This window comes from Cydia amplana, chromosome 21 (genome assembly GCF_948474715.1).
Source record: "Cydia amplana chromosome 21, ilCydAmpl1.1, whole genome shotgun sequence".
Classification (NCBI taxonomy): Eukaryota; Metazoa; Arthropoda; class Insecta; order Lepidoptera; family Tortricidae; genus Cydia; species Cydia amplana.
In genome coordinates this window covers 12087621-12100766 of record NC_086089.1, presented here as the reverse complement: position 1 = coordinate 12100766, position 13146 = coordinate 12087621, and the positions used below count along the sequence as shown (strand labels likewise).

The 13146-nt window shown below is 42.5% G+C and overlaps 2 protein-coding genes across 2 annotated transcripts; one reads left to right on the top strand and one right to left on the bottom strand.

Annotated features, from left to right (window-relative positions):
• Nucleotides 1-377: 377 nt before the first annotated feature.
• On the top strand, nt 378-1277 carry LOC134658240 (uncharacterized). The gene has a single exon (XM_063513852.1). The coding sequence runs from the start codon at nt 378-380 to the stop codon at nt 1275-1277; it is 900 nt and encodes a 299-aa protein (XP_063369922.1).
• A 1768-nt stretch (nt 1278-3045) lies between these two features.
• LOC134658239 (oocyte zinc finger protein XlCOF6-like) lies at nt 3046-12923 on the bottom strand. The gene is made up of 3 exons (XM_063513851.1): nt 12854-12923; nt 9192-9254; nt 3046-4706 (listed from the first exon to the last, which is right to left on the bottom strand). Exons 1-3 carry the CDS (start codon nt 12912-12914, stop codon nt 3046-3048), a joined length of 1785 nt encoding a protein of 594 aa, XP_063369921.1. The 5' UTR covers nt 12915-12923.
• Between the last annotated feature and the right edge of the window lie 223 nt (nt 12924-13146).

Below are 13146 nucleotides of genomic sequence, written 5' to 3'. Positions count from 1 at the left end.
ATTTGGACGATTTCTTGCTCATGAATCAAGAGGCTGATAAACTAGCTGGACAGGCAGTTTGGACCATGGAGTTTCTTAAAAAACTAGGTTGACAAATAAACTCAGACAAAATCGACCTCACGCCAAAAACGCGTATCGAATATCTGGGTTTAATTTGGGACACCAAAATAAATAGAAAACTTTTACCTGCTTCAAATATTTCTAATATTAAAAACTCAGTCCTCAATATTCTGTCCAAGAGCAAATAGAACTGGATGGAGGCAAAGCAACTACTGGGCAAATTAAATTTTGCGGCGAATGTAATACCACTGGGTTTCCTTCATTGCAGGCTGATTCAAATCGCAGCAAAATCACTCCCGGACACACAACGCTACAAGATGTTCCAGCTAGCAGACCAAGTCAAAACAGAACTAGACTGGTGGCTGCAAAATCTTGCAAACACTTCGGACATACAAGTCGCCCCGGCATCAGTCTTCATAGCTACAGATGCCTCAGACATAGGATGGGGTGCTATAATAAACGACGAGAAACTGTCAGGTCATTGGAGTACCTCGCAAAATTACTGGCATTGCAATCAAAAGGAATTATGGACCTTATTAGAAGTTATACAACCGAAATTGCAACTAATTTCAGGCAAAACCTTCTTATTTCAAACCGACAACCAAACGGCAGCGACTTACATACGGAAGCAGGGCGGCACAAAATCAATGAAACTGCTTGAAATAGCATCAAAAATCCTGAATTTAGCACTACAACACAAAATATCCATAATCCCCAAATATTTGCCGGGCCGATACAACGGCATAGCCGACAGCCTGTCACGCCAGAAAACTTTCCAGAAATGGCACCTGGACCTTCTGATGCAGAAGAAAATCTTGCAGGTCACGGGCACACCGGAAATCGACCTCTTCGCAAGCAAATCCTCTGCGGTAGTCCCGAAATATGTGAGCGAAGATCACAAGGACATGACAAGCGAGTACACGGATGCTTTCAGCAGACCGTGGAATTACAAGTTGGCATGGATCTTTCCACCACCAGCGGTCATTCCACGTGTGCTCGTACACCTGAACGGTTCCAAGGGAATTTACCTCCTAGTTGTTCCGAAGTGGGAGAAAGCTTTTTGGAGAGCCGAAATAAAAAAGAGGGCAATTTCTCCCCCGTTCCAGATTCAGCATCTCAAAAATCACCTCCGCGACTTGCGAACGAACCTTCCGCCTCGGAACATCCAGAACTTGTCTTTGGAGGTATGGAAAGTACGGGCTGGGCCGATGAGGTAAACAGTTGGAATGAGTCAGAACGTTCTCTTTTGCAATCGGCCTGGAGACAATCTACGTTAAAAACATACAGACCCGCATGGAGATCATGGTTTAAATGGACGTTGGACAATAACGTGCATACAAAAACGCCTAACCCTAGTGATCTAGCTAGATATTTAATCTACCTTCATAACGACAAGCTGGCCCCTAAAACTATCCTTGTCCATAAGTCAGCTGTCGCTACATTTACGAAGCCCTGTAAAACCACTTCTCTTAGCGATCACCCATTGGTTAAGAAAACAATAAAGGCAATACTATTAAAACCCCTCCCAGACGTAGAGCCACTATATGGAGCGTAGAGGATCTTGTAACCTGGATTGCAAAACGAAATGTTTTTTTTTTTTTTTTTAATGGGCTTACTCATGGCCACAGACTAGCCGGGGCGAAGACGTGGCCTACGATGGAGCGAGTCTGCCCAGAAGGTGCCTGTTCACCCTTGATTTGAAGGTTGCCGGGTTATATGAGCTCAATCAAATGTTGATCAATCCAGTCTATTTCAGATCTCACAACATGTGGCAACCTTATTGCTCCTAGCTTCGTGTTACCGCGTTCTCGACCTAACTTTGTTACACATAAACGCAGAACAGTGCCACATTAGCACATTACTCGAGATCAAATAATCTTCTGGCTTTCTTTCGGCTCAAAAACAGACAAAGCTACGTATCGCCAATCGGGTTGGTGTCTGTCGAAAAACGATAATATCATTTTTGACCTCTGCTATTGGATACCAGTACTGATAAGCAAATCGGAAGAACGTAGAAAAGTAGATCCTTCCTTAACCAATCTATTTATCACCACTCGAAACAGGGTAAAAGCAGCATCTAGATCCGTAATAGCAGGTTGGTTAAGGTTGATGCTTAAAGATGCTAAAATTCAAGGTAGCTTTATATCAGCTGTCGCCACTGACAATTAGAGCAAAAGAAACCTCGATATTGACGAAGTACTTTGCAAAGGAAATTGGCGTAGTACTACAATATTCTTGAATCACTACTTTAAGGAAGTAGAACCTAGCAATATCGTCTCGACACGATCAATCTCTGACGATTTTCGAACCATTTAATATTATAAATCATTCCTTGTTCTATAATTCTATTTTCTAAGGACAGTAGTATACTAAAATAATTAGTCTGATTATCATAAATACAGTCTTTTATTCCTCCTTTTTCCAAACAATATAAAATATCATAGGATATTTATCTTGATGTGAGTTCCACAAATAGTCACAGTACGCATAGTCAGCGCCGGCAGATATTAAACATCTCACAGTGGGTAAAGCCGAAGGCTCGAACACCTAAATAGAACCGTTTTTCCCCCGAAGGGTAAAAAACGTATATTTAGGTTTCAGCCGAAAGGCTTGACCCACCAATTAATACCTTACCGGCTTTCGCCTCGCCTCGATTCCTGAAGCGATACTGATCATAAAATGGCCGCCTGCCCATGCGCCGACTACCCTCTGCTTACCACAGACTCAATACACTACGGGATATTAGATTATTTCCCTTAATGAAGACTAGATGGCGCTGATGTTCTGAAGGGTTATCTCACAGTGGATCAAGCATTTCGGCTGAAACCTAAATATACGTTTTTTACCCTTCGGGGGAAAAACGGTTCTATTATTGCTTTTTAAGATTCTTCCCATGCGTCTTCTGGTGACATCTTAGGCTGGATTTATGACTGAATTTGTAATCAGTCAGTCAGTAGTCATTGTGATTACAAATTACATACCACATTAGAAAGGCTTTTTTTGAGTGTGTATCCCCTCATGTTTTTTCAAATTACATTTCTGAATGCATTTGTAATCACAGTGGCTACATTGAAATGGCTTCGCCCCAGTATGTGTCATCAGGTGTTGTTGTAAGCCTGGCTTCTGACTGCATTTGTAATCACAGTGGCTACACTGAAATGGCTTCACCCCAGTATGTGTCATCAGGTGTTGTTGTAAGTGTGACTTCTTACTGCATTTGTAAACACAGTGGCTACACTGAAATGGCTTCGCCCCAGTATGTACCATCAGGTGCAATTCTAAGAGTGACTTCCGACTGAATTTGTGATCACAGTGGCTACACTGAAATGGCTTCACCCCAGTATGTATCGTCAGGTGTTGTTGTAACTGTGACTTCTTATTGCATTTGTAAACACAGTGGCTACACTGATATCGCTTTGCCCCAGTATGTATCGTCAGGTGTTGTTTTAGTTGTGACTTCTGATTGCATTTGTAATCACAGTGGCTACACTGAAATGGCTTCGCCCCAGTATGTATCATCAGGTGTTGTCGTAAGTGTGACTTCTGACTGCATTTGTAATCACAGTGGCTACACTGAAAAGGCTTCGCCCCTGTATGTGTCGTCTCATGTGTTCGTATGGTTGAACTATTACTGCACTTGTAGTCGCAATATTTACATTTGTAAGGCTTTTCTCCAGTGTGTATCCTTTGGTGTATTTGTAAGGTTGATTTTCGACTGCATTTGTAATCACAATGGCTACACTGAAATGGCTTCGCCCCAGTATGTATCACCAGGTGTCGTTGTAAGTATGACTTCCGACTGCATTTGTAATCACAGTGGCTACAATGAAATGGCTTAGCCCCGGTATGTATCATCAGGTGTCTTTGTAAGTCTGTCTTCAGACTGAATTTGTAATCACAGTGGCTACACTGAAATGGCTTCACCCCAGTATGTATCATCAGATGTCGTTGTAAGACTGACTTCAGACTGCATTTGTAATTACAGTGACTACACTGAAATGGCTTCTCTCCAGCATGTGTCCTTTCATGAATTCGTAAGGCAGAACTAGTACTGCACTTGTAGTCGCAATGACTACATTTATAAGGCTGTTCTCCAGTGAGTATTCTCTTGTGCCTCCGGTTGTGTGTCTTCTGGTGACGTCGCAGGTTTGATTCAACACTGCATTTGAAATCACAGTCGCTACAGTTAAAATGTTTTCCAGTAATGTGTATTGTTTGGTGTTTGTGTAAATCACTTTTACACGAATTAGTGTAACTACAGTGACTACAATTAAAATTATTCTCCAATGAGTGACTCTTTAAATGGGTCTCCAAACTTTTCTTGGAACTTGTTGTATACTCACATTCAGCACACATGAAATTTGTAACACCGTGTTCGTTTTTCTCGTGTTCTATCACCAGCAATTCGGTTTGAAACGTAGAACTACAAAAATCACAAGCAAATGGTTTCTGTCCGGTCAATGAGTGGGTGTGTCGAATGTGTTCTCGTAAAACAGACTTGTTCATGAAATGTTTGCCACAGTGTTCGCAGCGGTATGGTTTGTCTCCACTGTGAACAGTCTCGTCGCCGCGGAGGCGCTCGAGCACCACGGAACAAGCCATCGCGAGCTGTTCCCTGGCGCGGGCGGCGCTGCCCTCCGAACACACTGGAACACATTTACAAAACAATTTAAACAGGTTGTAAGTGTTATAAAGCGTATAATTAATTTAACAAACATCTCGGCATTGTGTGGGATTTTCATCGAAATATTTTTATTTTAACCGAGCTCTAACAAACACATGTTGCTGCTGCTAAAGCGATGGTTGTTACGAGCACCATGTTTCCACATAAAGATATCCATAAGGGAACATGGAGACACCCTAACGGGATAACGGTCAACCAAATTGATCATGTCTTAATTGACAGTCGTCACAAAAGCATTATAGAAGACGTGAAAAGTTATCGGGGTGCTGATTGTGACAGTGACCACTACTTGCTGGGTGTGAAACTCAAAGCGAGAATTAAAATAATACGCAGAGAACGTCAAATGGAAAATCAGGGCATCAATTTGGAAAGTCTCAAGGATAAGGACATAGTTCGACAGTTTCAACTCGAAATAAGTAACAGATTTAGATATCTGGAAGCACAGGAGGATGTTAATACAATGTGGGAAGAGACAAGAGAAATAGTAACGAAAGCAGGGTTAGAAATATTAGGCAAAAAGAAGCGTAAGAAAAGGAGGAAGTGGTGGAATGAGGAGTTTGATCTAGCTATGGCGGAAAGACGGAAATTTAAGGTTCTCGCGGAACAGGACAACAAATGGAACGACAATTATCGGGAGGCACGCTGTAGGTTTAGGAACTTGATTAGAAATCTGAAGAGGCAACATCTGGAAAATCACCTAAGAGATATCGAAACTTTGATAAGAGCTAATAAGAGCAGAAAGTTCTATCAAGAGCTGGGCATGATTAAGAAAGGATACCAACCTGGCGCGCAGTTTCTGGAAGACGATAATGGAGACCTTGTGGTAGAGACGGAAGCAATAAAGTGTGAATGGCGTCAATATTTTATGAACTTGCTCAACTGTCAACCGGTGAACAGTCGTATTGAGGTGCAGGCAACGGAGGAGTGTGTGGATACTGTAGAAGAACCAACATTCGATGAAGTGAGGAAGGCTATCATGAGGTTGAAAAACAATAAATCCCCAGGGATAGACGGAATATATGCAGAGGTATGGAAGTATGACGGGGGAGCAGTGCAATCGAGATTATATGAGATAATCATGAAGATCTGGTAAGAGGAGCGACAACCCGAAGAGTGGAACACTGGAGTGATATGCCCCATCCACAAAAAAGGTTCCAGGAAAAAGTGTAACAACTACAGGGGCATTGCACTGCTGCCAACGGCATATAAAGTCCTCTCATATGTCCTATTGGGTCGACTTCAGCCTTATGCCGAAAACACACTCGGTGACTACCAGTGTGGCTTCCGCCAGAACCGCAGCACTGTGGATCAAATATTCCTGTTGAAACAGCTGATGGAGAAGAAATGGGAGTACGCACAAAATATCCACATGCTCTTTGTTGATTTTGCCAAAGCATACGACAGTGTTGACAGAGATACACTGTACAATATTTTGCGGTACTTCAAAATGCCAGACAAATTGGTAAAAATGATTATTGTAGCTACCAAAGTGAGCAAGATGAAGGTAAGAGCTTGCGGAGAACTGACGGCCGAATTTGCAGTTGTCACTGGCCTGAAGCAGGGAGACGCCCTTTCGCCAATGTTGTTCAACTTGGCACTCGAATACGTCGTCCGAAAATTGCTTATGTATGATGGGGGTGTAGAGTTGAACGGCATACATAAGATCATTGGCTATGCTGATGACCTGGGACTATTGGCTCAAAACAAAAGGGACCTGGAAGCCATGGCGGGAATTGTGGAGCAGGAAGGGGAGAAGATAGGTCTCAGAATCAACCACCAGAAAACAGAATATCTCCATATGAAAAGGTACAAGAACACCAGAGTGAAAAGGGAAGACCTAGTAGTCGGAGCAACCACCTACAAAGGTGTGGATCATTTTAGGTACCTTGGTTGCACAGTAACTGATACCAACCGAAGGGAGGAAGAGATAGATATTCGAATCCAAAACGCCCTAAGATGCTCGGCAGCGCTCCATCGAGTCTTAGTGTCCAAGCTGATCAGTAGACCGACCAAGATTCGAGTCTACAAGACTGTAATTAGACCAATTTTGATGTATGGGTGCGAAGCTTGGACGCTGACTCAGAAAGAAGAGAGCAAGCTCTTAGTGGCGGAGAGGAAAATCTGGCGGAAGATTCTGGGGCCTATCAGAGAGGAAGATGGAACTTGGAGGCGAAGGAAAAATAGGGAGCTAGAGGAGCTGGTTGCGATGCCCAATATAATTGGCGAGATCAAAGCCACACGACTCCGCTGGCTTGGTCACCTGGAGAGGATGGGGGAGGATCGTGCTGTAAGAAGAGCGTATGTGGGGCGCCCGGGTGGAAAACGTCCGTCTGGACGTCCCAGATACCGCTGGAGTGACGAAACCCAAAAAGACCTGTCCGCCCTTGGAATACCCAACTGGCGCGAAGTGGCACAGAATAGGGTAGAGTGGCGCTCTCTTGTGTCAGAGGCCAAGATCCTCTTTGGGTCTCTGAGCCAGTGATGTATGTATGTATGTATGTATGTATAACAAACACAACCATCATCATCATCATCTTTCACTTGCCATTATCCCAATCGCTTGGGGTCGGCGCAGCATGTCTTTTTCCTCCATACTTCTCTGTCATCCGTCATCTGTGCTGTTCATTCACTTGCGTTCGTATCATATCATCTCTCACACAGTCTATCCACCTTTTCCTTGATTTTCCATTTGTCTTACTTCCATCCACATTCATTCGTAATACCTTTCTCGTCACATGACTTTCATCCCTCCGCATCACAGGCCAATACCACGCTAGGCGATTCGCCCTTACTTTTGCTACTATGAGGCTTCCTCTTATATACTGATCCCTTATCCTATCCATTCTCGTCACGCCCCACATATCTTAACACATTCGACACCGCGTATACCCGACTCTCGGGCACTCGTAAACTTTACTCAGATGCCGGCATACCCGCTAGTCGGGCAACAGCTATAAACCTACACGCGACGCCGAAGTGCCCGACAGGCGGGCAAGCATTGCATCTTCACTACCTCAGGGCTGCCACTGCCACTAACAGAAAAAATTGCAAGTCTTCTGATTATTATGTGGTCGAAAAGTTGGTACAGTTGATTATTATATTTTATTACTTCACTTTGTATTTTTATTTACTTTACCTAATGCGATTACAAAATAAAAATTCTTATTAGTTGGTTACGTGAAATTGCATATACACGGGTATGTATCAATAGGAGTTAGAATTTTCGTAAATCGTACAACCTAATTTGTGTTTACGAATATTTAGTAAGTATAGGTATACATATATTTCATGAGTACTCATAGGATGATTTTTGTGAAACAAAATTCGGAGAAAAATAAACCAAGAAATTCAACTAAGTACCTAACAACATTCTAACTTCTAAGCGGCAGTTCTCAGAAAAAGACAATAGGTCAGTCATCATAAAACAGCACTGCACTGCAACTGCGTGGAAGCAAAACGTAACAAGTAGCTTTGGATAGTTACGATAATTAGTACGTACGATAATTAGTCGTAGTAGTAGATAATTAGTAGAGACAGCAGATTTAATTTTATCCACGTAGTTATACGAAAGTTACTTGGCACAGCCCTGAGCGTCCGCCGCTTGCCCGACTTGCGAACTATGTAAACAAAACTTACTAGTAATTTGACATTTAGTGTCAATTTTAGTATGGCGGTTTGTTTACATAGTTAGCAAGTTCTATTGAATGACACTTTAGCGGGTTCGCGGCGTGCGGCATTGAGTTGCACGTCGTTGCCCGACTAGCGAGTACTGTCGGTTTCTGGGGTATTGTTTAAAATTTTGCCTGGTTGCGAAAGTGTTAACATTCTCATCTCCGCAATCTAATAATATCCTCGCTATATAATCACGAGTATGGGTGGTACATACCATAATGAATATTCATATTCATACGTACGTTCTTACGTAAGTATAATGTAGTGTGGCTCGTATCGTAATATGTGCAGTAGTATCGTAGTGTTAGGACTATTCCAACTAGTTACCACTAAGTTATTATATGTTGTTGTTGTTATATGTTGGTAATAACTGACAATTTTATTCCCACCTTTTACCGTTAGTAACTACTGTACAAAAAACCCAGTAGTTACCACCAAATTTTTGTTTGATTCCAATATTGATAGCTAAGCTACTTCATTTCATTCTATTATAATATGACGCAGAACTTATTCATAATTTAGTCAGGCTAAATAAGTACAGGCCATGTTTATATGGTTGTTACTAAATCAGCTTATAAAGCGCTTCGGATGGGCTGACTGCTCGGACCAGCCAGCACACGCTCGCATTTCAATTACGCCCAGCTTTACAAAATCCACTAACCAACCAACTCGGTTCAACGGTAGGTACCTACTGGGATTTTCTTCCCAGTACTTACCACTGGTAGGTAACTAGTGGGAATGACTCGTCGTCTGCTCGTGGTGTCGCAGTACTCACCCGACACGCAGTCCTCGTCACTCGCCGCGTCCGACACCTCCGACTTGACCGCCCGCTCCTCCGCTACAACAACAACTCTACTTCATGCCGTGTCTTACATTTAACAGTAGGTATTAAAGACTCGCATTGTCGAGCGTGGATAATTGCGATAGAGTTTGGTATAAGTATTTAGACAAAAATAATGCTTGAAACAATGTATTTTTATGCAGCACACGGTGAAGGAAACATCGTGATGAAACCGGACTATTCCCAGTAAGGCCTAGTCTCTCCTATGGGTTGAAACAGTGGCGTAGCTAGAGGATATGGCGCCCGGGGCAGGCACCAAATTTGCGCCCCCCTCCCCCCAAACGAAACGAACTAACGAAAGGGTTACTTTTACCGTTTTACTTATTAAAGTTTACTTTTATTTTAGACAAAAACAGTGTATATGTGTTTTTTAGGGTTCCGTAGCCAAATGGCAAAAAACGGAACCCTTATAGATTCGTCATGTCTGTCTGTCTGTCCGTCCGTATGTCACAGCCACTTTTTTCCGAAACTATAAGTGTTGAAACTTGGCAAGTAGATGTATTCTGTGAACCGCATTAAGATTTTCTCACAAAAATAGAAAAAAAACAATAAATTTTGGGGGTTCCCCATGCTGTAAACTGAAACTCGAAATTTTTTTTTCCATCAAACCCATACGTGTGGGGTATCTATGGATAGGTCTTCAAAAATGATATTGAGGTTTCTAATATCATTTTTTTCTAAACTGAATAGTTTGCGCGAGACACTTCCAAAGTGGTAAAATGTGTGTCCCCCCCCCCCCCTGTAACTTCTAAAATAAGAGAATGATAAAACTAAAAAAAATATATGATGTACATTACCATGCAAACTTCCACCGAAAATTGGTTTGAACGAGATCTAGTAAGTAGTTTTTTTTTAATACGTCATAAATCCCCTGAATACGGAACCCTTCATGGGCGAGTCCGACTCGCACTTGGCCACTTTTTTCAGTACCTACAACATCGGTGGCTAACAAGCTTACGACCCATCTGATGGTAAGCGGTCACCGCATCCTATGGACGTCTACACTCCAGGGGTGTTACATGCGCGTTGCCGACCATATTAAAACATATACACTACTTTTTTGGGGACCTCCTTATCTCCATCCACAGACAATCCAACCTCTAGACATAGCATAGTCGCGCTACCCCCTCTGCCACACATACGGTAGCGTTACTCCATCTTCGAGTCAATCCCGTGCCGTGATTGGTCCGTGTCTTTGAACGGACCAATCACGGCACGGGATTCGCTCACCTCGTCCCCCCGCACCCCCGTATTTTTGGCAGCATCGGTTTCATGAAAGAATTGGCCTAAGCTCAGTCTAAAGGTTGGATTGTCAGTGTCCATCTTTCGAGAAAAGGGAACTTATTGTGGAATGAGGTCCCTTTTCTCGAGGAATTTCCTCCCGCCCGCTGCTGGCTGTGGAGCCGGAGCGTCCGCGGGAGGAAATTCCTCTTAAACCGCACAGTGCGCGACCATTTAGGTTCAAGGGTGTGAGGATGAACACTCTGCCTACGGCGAGCGGTGCAGTGATGGCAATTAGCTGTTACCGTTGGCAACTAGGCATCATGTCAAACAATTCTTCAGACAACAGCTCATTGTACCTACAAGCTGTAGAAATCAGACAAGGAGGCAGTCACCTTAGACAGGTTCAATTCAATATCGCTTGTGAGTTTGGGATCGTAGACTATTTATACCTACGTGCAGCGCGCCTTTGGACTGATTCGACGGGTCCAAGGTGGCATCCAGGTTCTCCTGCCCAAAGGTGACAGCAGTACTCAATATATGGGATCTGACTTGCGACTTACATTAAAATACATATAGCAGTCTACCCCAGAGTAAAGGATCGCCCCCTTTATTGAGCACACCGAGTTTTTTGGATACGAGCGCAGCCTACCCTGCAAGGTGGCTACGAAATTGGACGTCACTGGAGATGTCGACACCGAGGCTCCCAATACTCCCTGACATGGGAAGGGTTGTGCCTTGAAAAATGGGGTTTTCTTAGCGGTAAATGCACAAAATTGAGTCTTGGTGGAATTGAATTGGACTAAATGCATGCATGGTCAGAACCAGAAACTAATAAAAAGTAGTAGCAATTAAAAACATTGTATTATGTATAGAGTTATAGGTGACACAGCTCAGGTAAGAAAGCAGATCAAATATTATATGTTGGTAATTCATAATAATCAATCAGATTTATATAATATGCTTTCCCATTTCTTTTAATAACTTTATTTTCTTTTCCTTTTGTAAGAATTTGATATGTTTTCTGAAAGAGCTACGAATTTGTATGATTCCATGTACATATGTATATTTTCTAAATCAAATTTCTATTACACCTTATGTGTATAATTGCATGAATTCTATAGTAATTTAAATTGTATTTTTTTTCCTTATTTTCTCGTAATGCATGTTAATTATAAGATGTAATTATTTTTGAAAAGATGTGTCCCGCCGAGTTTGTTGCCGGTCCCATATTGGGATACCCTCCTCCAATTGAGGGGGGATTTAAATCTTCTCGGGGCAGAGGTGTAGGGTTGGAGCCTGAGTAGCTTTATTTGACGTTCATAAGCGCATTGTAATTATGCCTACTTGAATAAACTATCTTTTATCTTTATCTTTAAATTGTGCCGATCCCATACCGAAACTCTGGATAAAATGCTCTCGATATCTGCATGACACAGGTTTTTCACGACATTTCTCGACACGCTGTTTCATACATTTTGGCTGGTCCATTTTCTATGGGAGGGCAAACTTTTTTTTTCGCGATTTCGGGGTTGGTCCCATATTAAAAGTTGCTCAGTATAATCCCAAAACCTCCCTGGCAACGGGAATATAGTTATTTTTTAGCCACCCTGTATAGGAATCCCCAGTACAGTCGTCCGCATATCGATGAATGTCGTCGATCGATAGACAACATGTCATAGATATGCAGCAGCAGCTAATTCGAGCAGGTTCCGTCTACTACGGATCATATGCGCCTGCCGGACAAAGGGCTAGCGATCCATTTGCATAGTTAGTCTCTTGGACAGTTCATAAGATGGTAACTTCGACAGGACAGGTAACGGAAAAGACGCGCTAACACGGGACACAAGTCTGAAGCGCTCGGCCCGCTCGCCTTATAGAACGGAAGCATAGCAACTCCCGCCGAATATCCCTCTGCTTGATAGAAGTTTCTGGCATAGATGGTGGGCGGTAGGACGCTACCGTCGTCTTTCAAGGTCGAGTTCGAGGCAAAAAGAGTACCTAAAAGATCGGCTGTCTCTAGTTACGCCACTGCCGCATTCACACAATACAATTGACTCGTTCGACGCGGCGGGAACAATCAATGTTTTTGAAAATGAATTTATTGTTTTCGCCCGTTTTGCTATACTCGAAACTCGATGATATAATTTTTTTTACTATTTTTCCTAGAAACGGCAAACAATTATGTGATACATATATTAATTTCGGGCAAAAAGAAAAAAATCATGCATTTAAGGGTTAAGTTGGGATTGTCACGTAATTAACATGTCTAAAGAGACGTAGTGTACTCCACAGACGTAGACGCGACGCTACAGGCGCAGTTGAAGTCTGATTCCCACTTGAACTAGTGACTAGTACATGAAGCAGATACTCACCCGACAGCGGGTCATCCTCGTCGCTCGCTTCGTTTCCGGCCACCATGTTTAACCGGAGCATGTCATCTAGAGCAACACACACTATATTAAACTAAACCCCACATTCCGCGCCATTCACGTCAAAGGATTTTTCTTAGTAAAATGTAAAATACACTTTTTATCTTGAAGTAATACATTTTACATTCACATTTTTTCTGTTCTTAAACTAATGATAATATTCAATATTTTACAAATCTCCAATACCCATAGATTCAATGTTCACATTTATTCATATGTTTTAAATATTTAGCCTG